At 44.8% G+C, this 14,759-nt stretch overlaps 1 protein-coding gene and 1 non-coding gene across 2 annotated transcripts; one reads left to right on the top strand and one right to left on the bottom strand.

The window, feature by feature from the left end:
• The first annotated feature begins 2,284 nt into the window (after positions 1-2,284).
• Positions 2,285-2,391, top strand: LOC113837354. Its single transcript, XR_003487953.1, has one exon. It is a non-coding gene; the product is annotated as a U6 spliceosomal RNA (small nuclear RNA).
• A 760-nt stretch (positions 2,392-3,151) lies between these two features.
• On the bottom strand, positions 3,152-14,354 carry LOC113837345 (CD177 antigen-like). Its single transcript, XM_027431133.2, has 6 exons — positions 14,247-14,354; positions 13,283-13,380; positions 12,570-12,710; positions 4,371-4,556; positions 4,155-4,280; positions 3,152-3,621 (listed from the first exon to the last, which is right to left on the bottom strand). The coding sequence occupies exons 2-6, from the start codon at positions 13,344-13,346 to the stop codon at positions 3,326-3,328; spliced, it is 813 nt and encodes a 270-aa protein (XP_027286934.1). The 5' UTR covers positions 13,347-13,380; positions 14,247-14,354; the 3' UTR covers positions 3,152-3,325.
• Between the last annotated feature and the right edge of the window lie 405 nt (positions 14,355-14,759).

The following is a 14,759-nucleotide window of genomic DNA, read 5'->3' as shown; positions in this document are numbered from 1 at the left end:
TTGCCTTTGAGATGGCAGGGATTGCTATTTGGACAAGAAACTGCTCTTGCCAGACTAAAGGGTTGTGGGACTGGGTGAGACAGAAACTTCCATCTACAGTCACCCCCATTCGGAGGGTCTAGTTCAGTCGCATGCAGGTTCCACAGCTGTCAACCCAGGGATTGTGAGCTCCCGCTAGCTTGGGTCAACTGTCTCGGGTTTTTCCCTGAGTGGTCTTAACCTCCCTTGCTCATATGATCCCTCCTCCCTCTCTTCAGCTGAACTCCAGGAGCTCAACCCAGTGCTTGACTGTGGATCTCTGCATCTGCTTCCATGAGTTACTGGATGTAGGTTCTATCATGAGAATTAGGGTAGTCACTAACACGATTATTGGGGAAGGCCGGATCAGGCAACCCTCTCCTCTCTATTGCTAGCAGTCTTAGCTGGGGTCATCTTTGTGGATTCCTGGGGATTTCCCTTTCACCAGGTTCCTCCCACCTCATAATGGCATCCTCTATAAAGATATGTTTCTCATTGCTTCCCCCTCCAGCCCTCCCCGGACTTGGCCATCTTAATCCCTCATGTTCCCATTCCCTCCCCTCCCACCCCCTGTTTATCCGGGAGATCTCATCTATTTCCCCTTCCCACGCTGATCCATGTGTCCCTCTTAGGGTTTTCCTTTTGAATTTTGAATCATCAGGAATAAGTCAATGTGTAAAGCAACTCTTTTTGTGCATTGCAAATCAGCAACTATATTAAGAGTATCTGGGAAATCCAATAATACTAGGAGAGTAAAATATAATTTTGACTTTTGAATGGAATCATAAGGGCTTTGAGGCACTTTACTTAACTTTTCTGTTTTATAACCTGCCTTTCCTGATTTATTTGCATCAGTATTAAATGTAGGGACTCTAGATATTGGTGTTCCCTACAAAATGTGAGGAAATACCCTATTGGTTCTTTTTATAACTTGAACTCTCTTGCATTTGACATAATGTTTGCTAATTTCTCCCCCCAAAATTACTGAAAACTCTTTGTCATTGTTTATTTTCTACCCATAATGAGGATATTTCAGCATTGGTCAGAGGTACTATAATTTCTGTTGGGTTCATTTCTGGTAATTTTGGAATTCTCTATTTCCTTTTAGAATCAATTCAGAAACCTTTTCTACATAGGTTTTTAATTTTTGTCCTATTAGTGTGGCAAAAATACCCATTCCAAAGTATTATCTCCTCTCTGTGTAAGAATTCCAGTAGGAGAAGAGGCAGAAGGTAGAACGACTAGGATACAATCAAGCATTCAAAGCTGTTGCATAGCACAGAGACAATGTGTCTTTATCGTTTTTAGACTGTCTTTGTACATCACCCTCTCTGAGAAAGTGATCTTTGGAAATTTCAATGCCTGTAGCCCTACTTCACTGTTCAATGGCCCTAAACTCATTCTTCCACCAGGTCCACCACTGTAATTGAGGACCAGCCAACAATACTGCTCTAATCAAGTCTCCCCAGTCTTGTGGGATAGTTACTTCTGTTACAAGTTGACCATGAGTTTAACATCTGCCCTACAAAAGGTGAATGCATACCACATGAAACCATTACTTCCTAAATCTACTCAAATCTAATGTTTCCACAGGAGTCCAGTCAGCTCTTTTTGGAAACATTCCACTGTGCAAGGAAGTTCCTTAAGCAGGAAGCAGAACAAGTCAAAATAGTTTCAGGAAGTCTCGGAAGCCAACCAGACCCCCAGGCCCCTCTCTGACAGGGCAGGCAGTAAAAGTTGCAAAGGAGACTCAGACCAGACCAGCTGACTTGAAGAAACAGGACCCAGAGGAGACACCTGCAAGAGATTTAGACCAACTGAGGCACCTGGAAAAGACACCTCCAGCCTGCTGAGCTGCCTGCAGGCTTTGCAGTGTGCTCTGGGTTTCCCAGCTCTGTGAGCTGTCACTCATTCACGGGTGGGCTCTGGTGATGAGCTGCTTTTGAGTCATTTCTGCTACTGTTAGGTGATTCCTGACCCACACATATTCGTGTAAATGACACTGATATAACACCCATTGGTTCATCAAATTGGACTGTGTTGACGTCCATACTTTGGTCAAGGGGTTCCAATCTGCGGTGTAGAGGTGTGTGTGTGTGTGTGTGTGTGTGTGTGTGTGTGTGTGTGTGTGTGTGTGTGTGTGTGTGTGTGAGTCTTCCCTGGAAACATTTTGCCAGCTATCATGGAAGCCAGGCCTTGGCAGTGGGGCCTCTCATTGGAATCCACTAGTGTTGTTCATCTAGTCCTATAGAAAAACAAGCACTTGGTGCTCACTTCATCAGCACATATACTATAATGGGAACAATACAGAGAAGATCAGAATGGCCCCTCTGTAAGGATGACATGTAAATTCATGAAGCATTCCATATTTTTGAAGAACAGAAAGAGCAAGATAAGACATACTATAATAGAGGGAGGCATTATAGCTTTAAGGAGAAATCAGTCACAAGGGAAATGTCTGGAGAGCTACAAAGATGACAGCAACTAACAATCTAAGCAACAGAGTAGAGGCTACCTTAAATGCCTCCCCTGATAATGAGATTGATGATTGATTTATATGCCATCCTATAGCCCTCATCCAGCAAATGGTGGAAGTAGAAGCAGACACCCACAGCTAAACCTTGAACTGAACTGGAATCCAGTTGCAGAGAAGGAGGACTGATGAGCAAAGGGGTCCATACCAGGCTGGTGAAACCCACAGAAGCAGCTGACTTGAACAAGGGAGAGCTGTTGGTTCCCAGACGGATAGCTGGGAAACCAGCATGGGAGTGATCCAGACCCCCTGAATGTGGGTGTCAGTGAGGAGACCTTGGAAATCTATGGGGCCTCTTGTAGTGGATCAGTACTTATCCCCAGCATAGGAATGGACTTTAGGAGCCCATTCCACATGGAGGGATACTCCCTGAGCCTAGACACAAGGGGGTGGGCCTAGGCCCTGTCCCAAAGATATGACAAACTCTGAAGACCCCCTATGGAAGGCCTCACCCTCCCTGGGGAACAGAAACGGTATGGGATAGGTAGGATGTTAGTTGGGGAGGGCAAGGGAGGAGGGGAGGGAGAGGGACCTGGGATTGACATGTAAAATAATCTTCTAACTAAAATAAAAGAAAAAACCCAAAACAAAAACCAAGCATTTGAAGAAAAAACAATGAGTTTATTATTCCACATTTGTGACCAATATGTGGATGTCCCCTCTCTGCACAGTGAGGTCAGGGGCTCTCATATGTAAATACAAGAGGCAGCAATGTGTGGGGTGAGGGGTTGTCAGCACTGCGACAGCACCATCCACAGTTCCAAGTGTGAGGTCTTAGGTTATGACAGCAGAGGACAGCAGGGTATGGGGGCCAACAGGGACGAGGAATGACATGGAAACAGGTTCATCAGAGAAAACAAAGCCTGACAGATGAAGAGTTAAGAAGAGCCCCAGCCCTAACACCCAAGCCAGGGAGGTGCCAGGGACAAACAGATGTGAGAATGAGTTTGCAGTCAGTGACTTCGCTGTTTCCACAACTGAGAAGATCCCTATTCTTTCTTCTCTCTTAAATATGTTTGGAGCAGTTGAGTCCAGACATCCTTTAATGTAAAAAATTTTATTGACCCCACCTAGAAGATGAAGATTCAGTCAGGGGCAAGGGATAATTCAGTAAACAAAAACAAAAAACAAACAAAGCATAAAAGAGGGGGCAGGAGAGATGGCTCAGGGGTTAAGAGCACTGACTGCTCTTCCAGAGGACAAAGGTTCAAATCCCAGCACCCACATGTCAGCTAACAACTCTCTGTAACTCTGATTCCAGGAGACCTGATACCATCATACCATAAATTAATTATTATTTAATTAAATAATTAAATATTTAATTAAATAAATTATTAAAAAAGAATAAATGATAAAACAACAACAAAAAACCCAAACCCTCATACCCAACAGCTCAGGTTCCAGCCATCCTCCTGTGGACCCAGGAGCAGAGTTTGGAATTTCTCTCTCAGACCCAGGGTTCTAGACTCCAGCCACACTCTTTCTGCTACAGCAGTCCAGACCTCTGACCTCCCCTTCAGACCCAGGAATCAGCCCCCATCCCTCCTGCTGAGTCCCTGGAGTCAGCGTCCCTCATCCTGGGGGTGCAGCCTTAAGCACTCACCTCCTGTAATCTTAAAGCTACCTGAGTAGCAAACAGTTTTATTAGGGCAGTAGGCTAAGTTGTTTGGGCAGGAATTCTCATCCGTCAAGCAGATAGGACATTTGATGGTGCTTGTGTCAGGCAAGTCTGAGGAGAGAGAAGGAAGAGGATGAACAGTATACTCGCAATGACACCCATTGGCAGCCACCTGAAGTTCTGCGTCCCTGGATCACATACCTGGAGTTCTAATGTGGGCAACTAGGACTTCATCACTGGTAGCATTGTTACACTCAGATTCTTCACAGAAATTTGTATACACGGCAGCCACTATTCCAGGTTTTTGGGAATAAAGGTTGACACGATCTTCTTTCCACTCCCCAGGTTGTCCGGGGCCTTTGCTCCCCACTAGGAGAGATTTTGGACCTTAGGGGCAACAAGATGGAAGCCAGGATCAGATGTGGAGGATGGCAATGTCTGGGAGCCCAGTTTTTGGGTCCCTTGTTGTTGCCAGTCACAGGGAGAGCACAATCCCCAGTGACAATGGGACACAGCCTGGTCTGTGTGAGCCAAAGCCTGAAGCTCAAGCCTGGCTGTTTCTGTCCTGCCCCTTGCAGATCTTGTTGCTCACTGTGTGCGCACAGTGTCCCCTGAGCCCCTCCTACAGGCTGCAGCCTCTCTGTGCTCACCATCACTTCTACCCTGGTGGGTTCCTCTCCCCACCCTGTGCCTTTCACACCCACAGCTGGTCCCTCTGCTGTTTCTCTCTCCTTTTCCCTCTGCCCTGGAAAGCTGCAAAGGACTCAGTGGCTTAGCTCTGTCCCTCCCTCTCTCCCTCTTCCCCTCTCTCCCTCGCTCCCTCCCTCCCTGCCTCCCTCTCTCCCTGCCTCCCTTCTTGTAGGGGAACCTGTACCGGTGCCTGCTTAGGGGCTGGCTAAAGGTGTGCCTGACCATGTCTTGGAGGGCATGGTCAGGGTGAAGAAGAGTAAGAGTTTCAGTTGGCTGGGTTTCACTTTTGTTTTTCCCCTTTCGGCTCACTGTACAGACCGCTGCCACACCGGCTGGCTAGGTTGCTCTGTAAGTAAGGCTTTTCCCTATTAAATACCCTTATATTTCTACCTGACTCCATATTGGTAATTTCTCACTATTTCTGGTTGTCAGGAGCAGGATATACCTACACCCCATTTGGGACAGCCTGTGGGTTCAACCGTGTCAGTAGCCTAGGCTGGGAAAGCTCCCTCTCTCCACAGGTCCCTCCGGCTCCCAGCCAATCCGCTGCCACTGAGCTGCTTAGAACCGTCTGTCCAGCTTGGAGACTCACACAGACCTCCTACGGTTTCACCACTGTGCGCTCGGGACCATCCCAGACTGTGGCCTACCCGCTCCTGGAGACCTTCAGCTCTTGAACCTAGTAGGCCTATGGAGTAGGTCCCGGCTTTCAGCAGGGTCAGTGCAGTGGCCTTAGCCACTCCTTAATTCAGTGGTTTTGGCCGCAAGGCTGTATGGTCTCTAAGATAAGCACAGCCACTTTTGTGAACTTTCTCCACAGCTGCCAACCACCACTGCCAAATGCCATGGACTAACTGAACACCTGTGCCACCTGCTGGTCAAATATAGCTGCTGCACCTGGAGTAGAAATCAGGTAAAATTATGGCGGAATATTTATCATTTTCTAAAATTAGTAGTATTTTTGCTTATTATTTGAATTCAGTGTTTGAGGAGGATGCTAATCTGCCAATTACTGGTGTATATGATGTAATGGCAGGTAGCTTGCTGTTACAAATAATATTACTAGCCAGATGGCTCAGGAACAGGGACAGAGATAACCTCACCACCTGCTTGCAGGAAATAACAGCTTTACACAATGATGTTTTAGAGAACAGATTAGGTCAGACCACTATTCTGCAGCACGTGGAACAGAAATTGGATGATAAGCTTGGCTTTGTGTCTAATACGCTAAAGACAGAGCTGTCTATTACTCAAGATGAGATGCAGCACATTTATGATAAGATGCCAGTCAATCAATTATTGAAGAATCCAAGGTAGCAGATCACAAATTTGAGTCTAGATTTGAATGTTTGGAAGATAATTTACAGTACAGGGCTGACAGATTACATAGGTCCATAAGGACAATTGCTGAGAACTCAAAATCAGCAAATCATGACCTCGAATCTAGACTCCAATACCTAGAAGGCAGTTTCCATGCCATCCAGATGCTGCCTAAGGATGATCGTATTAAAGACCTAGAAAAATGTGTAGAGGAGCAGTTAGAGCAATTTACAGATACACTTACATGCTTGGAATCTTTTATGATTGAGGAGATTTTATCTTTTCATAAGAATATCATTACTAGGCTTAAAGATCATTGGGATGCCTCAGAAGCAGAATCACTCCAGTCCCAGGCACCTACTCCACCCAGGTATCATGACTATTCTTCTAAGGTTGTTACTCCTACACCATTAGTGAACCCAGCCACAATGTTAGAAAAGCCAACTTCTAAAAAACACCCTCATGGACGAATGGCTTATGAATGGCAACCTATACAACTGAAGGATCTTAAGAATATTAAAGAATCAGTTGTCTCATATGGCCTCCATAGCCCATACATAAAACAGCTATTACATTCATGAGCAACCTTCAACAGAGTGATACCCATAGATTGGGAATGATTAGTAGCACCCTTACTTGAGAATTCGTGCCCAATCCAGTGGAAGGCATTGGTGAGGGAATGATTGAAGTTAATAGAGCATCAGACCATAAAGGAAGATTTTAAAGCCCCTCTAGAAAATCTTCTTGGTCAAAGTATTTATGCTAACCCAGAGGCTCAGGCTGAATATGATGACGATATACTGTCCCTATGTAGGAAAGCAGCATTAAAAGCCTGGGATAAGGTTCCTGAGCCAGGAGAATGCCTACAAGCTTATACCAGAATAGAACAGGGACCTACAGAACAGTTCCAGGACTTCTTACAAAGGTTAATTATGGCAGTATATCCAGAAACAAGACAATCAATTATATATAAAATAGCTCATGAAAATGCAAACCAAATATGTAAAAGAATATTTTTGCCTTTAAAGATCAGGTCAGCTCCGCTAGAAGATTGGGTTTTGCATGCAGCCAACATTGACTATAATGTGCAAGACACTGGAGCTTGGGTAGGAGAAGCCATTTTGAAAGGTTTAAGAAGACAACAGGAAATTAAAAGTTCTAGAGGTGAGGATGCAAGGGCTTGGCAAGGAGAAGCACCTTACAGAGGTCAACATAGGTACCAAGAGTCTAGAGGTTACACCTACTATGAAACAGAACCTTGGGTAGGAAGAGCCTTCCCCTGGAGACCACGAAGGCGCCAGGAACCTAGATGTTTCAACTGTGGTAAAATGGGACATACTAAGAGAAATTGTAGACAAACGAATTCTAACAATGCCTCATATGGAAGGCCACTGCCTTCTGGATTGTGTAGAAGATGTGGTAAGGGCAGACACTGGAGCAATGAATGTACATCGACCAGGCACATGCAAGGAAACCTGTTCAAGCTGGGAAACCCTGAAGGGGGCCTCAAGAAGGCTCCCACATCTAGAAAGGTCCAGTCATTCCCAGTAGCAGTGGGAGACAATCTCTCACAGGACAAATAGATAGTTCTTTGCCTATTATGAAAAATGATACTGCTCTAGATGGCTGTTTGATTAGTGATGAAGAATCAAATGTGACTGGATAAAATGAGAATGTATATTTTGGCAAGCTTCTATTAATGATAAATGGCCTCAGTTGAAAGTAAAAATTAATAATAAAGTTATTACTGGCTTAGTAGACACCGGGGTGGATGTAACTATTATTATCCAAAAGTCTTGGCCTCAGATATGCCCTCTTAGAGAGGCAAATGTACAATTTTTAGGAATTGGAACTCTATAGTTTGACAGAGTGTTCACTCGGTGGTCTGCATTGGATGAGAAGGACAGAAAGGGAGACTGAAACCTTATGTAGCAGATATTGCTATAAATCTCTGGGGTCGTGATCTCTTACAGCAATGGAATACTCAGATTAATATTCCTCCAGTGTCGGATACAAATTATGCACAATCTTTAGATAGTAGAAAAGAACTGGTAAGACGCTATGGAAAATGTTTACTAACCATCCATGCTGTACAGAAACTAGGTACAAATGATGGACCTTCAGAGGCGCCAAAGCCCCTGCCATTGAAGTGGCTTACAGATGAATCAGTTTGGGTAGGACAATGGCCTATGACCTCTGAGAAGCTAGAGACTTTAGAAAAGTTAGTACAGGAACAGCTAGATGCTGGACATATAGAGCAATCTAGCAGTCCTTGGAATTCTCCTGTATTTGTTATAAAAAAGAAGTCAGGTAAGTGGACAACGCTGACAGACTTGAGAGCCATAAATAAGGTAATTCAACCAATGGGCTCTCTGCAACCTGGAATGCCATTACCTTACTTGATACCTAAAGGATGGCCTATTATAGTCATTGATCTAAAAGACTGTTTTTTCACAATACCATTACAGGAAAATGATAGAGAGAAATTTGCATTTACTGTACCAACTCTTAATCATTAATAGCCAGTGAGGAGATATCAGTGGAGGGTTTTGCCACAAGGAATGCTAAATAGTCCTACATTGTGTCAGCACTTTGTACAGCAACCTTTGGAAATAATTCATAAGAAATTTTCACAATGTCTTCTTTATCATTACATGGATGATATTCTTTTATCAGATTCCAATAAAGAAACTTTGGAAGGTATGTTTGACATGGTGAAGGAAGTTGTGCCTCGTTGGGGGTTACAGATTGCCCCAGAAAAGATACAAAGAGGAAATTCTATTAACTATTTAGGTTACAAGATAGACTTATAAAGAATCAGACCTCAGAATGTACAAAATCAGAGAGATCATTATCAAACTCTTAATTCTCTTCAGAAATTATTAGGGGAAATTTCTCAACTACAGACGATTATTGGTGTAGAAGGACATGACTTAAAACATTTTAAAATGGCCCTTAAAGGTGATAAGGACCTAAACAGTCTGAGAATATTATCTGCTGAGGCAGAAAAAGAGCTACAATGGGTAGAAAACAGAATATTGGATGCACATGTAGATTGGATAAACCTTAATTTAGACTATATTCTGGTTATCTTGCCATCCAGAGAATACCCTTCTGGGATTCTGATGCAGAGGGAAGACACCATATTGGAGTGGCTATTTCTGCCACATAAACAGAATAAAAAGTTAAAGACATATATAGCAAAGATTTCTGATTTGATTTTAAAGGGAATATTAAGACTTGGTCAACTGACTGGAAAAGATCCAGCAGAAATTATAATACCTTTAACTAATGAAGAAATTTCCTCCTTGTGGAAGGATAATGAATATTGGCAAATAGCTCTTATTGGCTTTTTGGGAACAATTAGCAACAACAATCCCAAAACTGACAGAATTAAATTCATAAAAATGTCTGGATTCTTCCATGTATTGTAAGACAAACTCTCATTTCTGGAGTTCTTACCTTCTACACTGATGCCAGCAAATCAGGTAAGGCTGGTTATAAAGCAGGTGAGGTAAGTAAAGTAGTTCAAAGTCCATCTGTACAGAAGGCAGAATTATATGCAATTCTCATGGTACTTATGGATTTTACAGAACCTCTCAAAATAGTTACAGATTCTCAATATTCAGAGAGAGTCGTGTTACACATTGAGACTGCAGAATTCGTTCCTGATAATACAGAATTAACTTCATTGTTTATACAATTGCAGGAAACTATCAGGAACAGAAGTAATCCTATGTATATTACACATATCAGATCCCATACGGGTCTGCCAGGCCCACTAGCACAAGGCAATGATGAGATTGATAGTTTATTAATTGGAATGTGCTAGAATCCTCAAAATTTCTTAAGAAACATCATGTAAATAGCAAAGGCTTAAAAAAGGACTTCTCCATCACTTGGCAACAAGCCAAGGAGATAGTGAGAAACTGTCCTATTTGTTCCTTTTATATTCAAACTCCATTGCCAGCAGGTTGTAATTATAAGGGCATTCAGAGAAATGAGGTTTGGCAGATGGATGTCTTTCACTTTGCAGGGTTTGGAAATTTGAAATATGTGCATCATACCTTAGACACATTCTCATGGTTCCAATGGGCTACTGCTCTTAACTCTGAAAAAGCTGATTCTGTTATTACACACCTGCTAGAAGTGATGGCAGTTATGGGTATACCTACACAAATAAAAACTGACATTGCTCCAGCATATGTCTCTACAAAATTGGAACAATTTTTCAGATATTATAATATAAAGCATGTCACCGTTATACCACACAATCCTACAGGACAAGCAGTGGTTGAGAGATCTAATAGAACACTTAAGGAGATGGCTCAACAAACAAGCTTGGAAGACTAAACCCCCAAACATAGGTTGCATAATGCTTTATTAACACGAAACTTTCTTAATGCCAATGAAAAAGGACAAACAGCTGCAGAAAGACACTGGATTACAGAAAAAACTGCTGAACTGAATCAGCCGGTATACTTCAAAGATGTACTAACCTCTGTATGGAAACCAGGACATGTGTTACGATAGGGTAGGGGTTTTGCATTGGTTTCCACAGGAGAAGAAATCTTTGGATACCATCAAAGTTGATCAAGATTTGAGTGGAAAAGGAAAAACCTCTCGACGAGGAGAAATGACAGGTATTCTACTAAGGTATAATTCATAAACCAAATAGAAACCTCCCAAAGGAAAGGGAAGTGTTTTGCTCTTATCTTCACGGGAAAACTCATCTCCAGAAGGCAAAGGACACTGCATGGGTAGATGCTTAAGAAGAGAAGGTAGCTATAACCATCAAACAAAAGGAACATGCCATATGAAAACATTACAGCTATCTCTCAGAGAACTCTATCTCTCTTCATTTCCTAGTCCCTATTCAATTAAACCAATGCTGGATTTAGAGGTGGATTTGGCTTTCCTCCTCTAAAATCCAAGCACATTATTTAACTAAACTTTAGTGTTTCTGAATTGTATCAAGAAGACAATTGATGTAATACATAATAAAAGAAGAATTTGAGGACTGTCTTTGACTTTTCTTGGATCTTTCTTTCAAGGTGTACACCCTCTCATAATTGTTATGCTCCCATGGTTGCATATGTGTACATACACAAGCAAACATTTTTCTTCCTTCCTTCCTTTCTTTCTTTCTTTCTTTTTTTTTTTTTTTTGGTTTTTCGAGACAGGGTTTCTCTGTGGATTTAGAGGCCATCCTGGAACTAGCTCTTGTAGACCAGGCTGGTCTCGAACTCACATAGATCTGCCTGCCTCTGCCTCCCGAGTGCAGGGATTAAAGGCGTGCGCCACCAACGCCCGGCTTACAAGCAAACATTTCTCTGCTAACTGTTTATGTTTGAGTCCCACACAGCCAATAAAGACCTGCCTGACAGAATTGGAAGGAGGTGTTCAGGCTTGGACACCTCTTTCAGATGTCTTTAGGGTTTAGTTAAAATAGATAGTTAGGATGTGACATAAGCAAATTGTTGTGTCTTCTTATATTTCAACTTTACGATTGTTAATTTTGGATTCTTTACACTGTTAAGTTTTAATACTCTTTTAGACTAAAAAGGGAATTGTAGGGGAACCTGTAGCCATGCCTGCTTAGGGGCTGGCTACTGGTCTACCTGACCACGCCTGTGAGGTCAGGGTGAAGTAGAGTAAGAGTTTCAGTTGGTGGGGTTTCACGTTCATTTTTCCCCTTTTGGTTTGCTGTACAGACTTCCTCCACACTGGCTGGCTAGGTCGCTCTGTATGTAAGGCTTTTCCCTTCTAAATACCTTTATATTACTACCTGACTCCTTATTGGTCATTTCCCACTGTACCTCCTTAACTCTCTCCCTCCCTAGCTCTCTCCTTCCCTCCTTCCCTCCTTCCCTCCCTCCCTCCCTCCCTCCCTCCTCCCTCCCCTCTCCCTCCTCCCTCCTCCCTCCTCCCTCCCTCCTCCCCCTCCCTCCCTCCTCCCTCCCTCCCTCCCTCCCTCCTTCCCTCCCCTCCCCCTTCCCCCTCCCCCTCCCCCCTCCCTGTCTCCCTCCCTCTCTCCCATCACCTTTCCTCACTCTTCCCCAACCCCGAGTCCCATCTGGTCCAGGCTGCTCTGGAAGTCCTTATCCAGCTGCAGAAGAAGCTGGCTGTCTCCACCCACTGCTCCATGCAGCCATTACAGGCAGCTGCAGCCACACTCAGGTCATGTGGTACTGGGGACCAAGCTCAGGGCTTTCCCCCACTAATTAGCACAGGGCTACCTCATATATCCCCGTCATGGCCCAGAAACAAGGCACAGAGAGAGGAGCCCAGGCTTGAGGGGCGCTGGGCAGCAACTACAGGACACAGAATCCAGGGCAGGGGTGGACTGGCCCCATGCAGGAGTGTGGCCCGCCATCTCATCCCACATACCTACGTCTATCATCAGGAAAGTCTCCTGACATGTCTCATTAGGTCCAGTTTCTATGGTGTCCTTTGGAGACCATTTAACAGTTTCCTGAGCGAAGCCACCACCAAATTCCACTATGTTCCCACTGTAACATTTCAGAGTACCTGTGGAGAGGAAAATCACCTGAGTTTGTGAGAGTCAGGGAGCCCTTATGCTGTCCACCCCCCCTTCTCTGCTAAGGGAGCCAACACATTCTAAGTCACACTCTCTGTGGCTGAGTCCCTTAGATTCAGGCATTACACTGGCCTGTCCCTGTCGCCTGCTACAATGCACTCAGGCAGTACTCCGGTTAGCCCAGGGTTCCGTGGGTACTAGTCTGCAAGCAGGTTCAAAGGACCCCATTAAAAGACAGATCCCTGCCAACTTATGCTCTCTTAACTGCCCATATGTTTCCCTTCCCCTCCTTTCCAGCTCTCTTCCCACTCTCTCTTTCTCCTTTCCTGCTGTTCCCCTGGGGCAGACAGGACATTTCCTGCCTCCTCCTCTCTTCTGTCCTCTCTGTCTCTGTGTCTCTTTACCTCTTTCCTTCCTTTCCATCCCCTTTCTAATATAACTTCTCATTTAAGCTCTGTCTGCCTGGCATGTTTGTCCCTCCGCCTTGGGTCACCCTCGCCTGCCATGGAATCGTCCAAGGTCCCCCATACAAGGTCCCCTTAAGCTTTATCATAACACTTACCCGAGTAGGGCGTGAAGCCCACGAGGAAGACGAGCAGTAAACAGTGGGTGAAGCAGGCTGCCATGGCTTCTCTCAAGTTGGGAAGAGCCAATCAGGACCTGGGAATTGATGGAGACCAAAGACAATTCAGACAGACAGACAGGGTTGTCTTTGTTTCTGGCCTGTGCTTACTCTAGGGTATACTTGAATGTGAAGCCAGTATGTCCGGAGTTGTTTGGAAGTTATATATTCTATGGCTGCAATTCTCAGTCTCATCCATGGATTCCCTACACCAAGAATCCTGCAACTCTGTTCCCTCAGTGTCTAGCTGCAGGGCCCGGAAGTCCTCTGCTTTGAGCCTCAGGACTTCAGATTCCAAGTCTCAGAACCTTCTCCAGGCTTCAGGATCTCGGCTCTCAGAACCCAGCTCCCCCAGAACTCGAACTCTGAGGGCTGTGGTTTGTCTGTCCTAGGAATGTGACATCTGGTTTCTGCTCCTCCCACCCCAGAGGACCTAAGATTCCCGTCACCCAGTTCCTATCTTCAGGACTAAGTGCAGAAAACTCAGCACCTTGCCATGAAGTATAGCAACCGCGGGGTCATGGGTGGCCATCTATTCCCCAGGGCTTCCAAGAGATACAACGTCCAGAACAGAGATTTTGAGATCCCAGACCCAGAGAACAATCCCAGCTTCCTAAAATCAAAGCCCCCGTCCTTTAGATTAGGGATTCCAGGGCCCAGTTTCCCTCAGACCCAAGAGTTTAGTCTCTGTTTTCAAACTCAGGCCTACATATCTAACCCCCTCCTCTCGAGGACCAGGATTCCAGGCCCAGGCTCCTCCTTCAGACTCAAGACTGTCTCTCCCTTCCCTGTCTTTCCCTGTCTCATCCTCCCTGGCCTCTCTCCTCAGGTCCCGGGGATTATTCTCTCACTGCTGCTTTTCTTTTTAAGCAGCAGAATCTTTGTGTCTCCAGAGTGTCCTCACCAGATCGAGGGCTTGGAAGGTGCTTCCTGATATGTTCCTGTCTCGTGTCTGTCTCCTCCAGGGTCCCTGAAAGAGGCACCCTCGGCCACACAATACACTCGACGTCCCATTGGCTTCTGAGAACCCTTTGCAAACTCCATTGGATAAGTCTGGAGAATCGCTGCAATCTCATTGGCTCCCCGAGATGGCAATTACTCCCCCTCTTCCCGAGGCACGCATGCGCAGATAGTGAGTGTTGGCCAACGGTCTGTGGGGTCAGTGGCAGTTGCTGCCGAGGTCACCTGCCAATTGCAGGATTACGTGGTATCCCGGAGACTTTGCGGTGGAAGGTCTTTTGCCCTGTTACTCAAAATGCCATCTCCCATGTGCAGCGAGCAGGTGACAGCAGAGGTTGCCATCACGGATATTTACCCTGGTCACGACTGCGAGGATGACCACTCAGGTTACACGTTATACTCAGTTATTACATTTTAGTATGTATTGTGTGCATGTGTTGAGACTTGTCTGTCAAGG

The sequence above is a fragment of the Cricetulus griseus genome, chromosome 9 (assembly GCF_003668045.3).
Source record: "Cricetulus griseus strain 17A/GY chromosome 9, alternate assembly CriGri-PICRH-1.0, whole genome shotgun sequence".
In the NCBI taxonomy this organism is placed as follows: domain Eukaryota; kingdom Metazoa; phylum Chordata; class Mammalia; order Rodentia; family Cricetidae; genus Cricetulus; species Cricetulus griseus.
This window is presented reverse-complemented; position numbering and strand designations above follow the sequence as displayed.

What these genes read in the sequence shown, in the direction of transcription:
- LOC113837345 (XM_027431133.2), bottom strand. Translation starts at nt 13,346, where the DNA reads ATGGCAGCCTGCTTCACCCACTGTTTACTGCTCGTCTTCCTCGTGGGC. An exon ending in TGCCCACATTAGAACTCCAG is followed by an intron (nt 4,281 to 4,370) that starts GTATGTGATCCA and finishes CTCTCTCCTCAG; the next exon opens with ACTTGCCTGACACAAGCACC. An exon ending in TAGCTTTAAGATTACAGGAG is followed by an intron (nt 3,622 to 4,154) that starts GTGAGTGCTTAA and finishes TTCATCTTCTAG; the next exon opens with GTGGGGTCAATAAAATTTTT.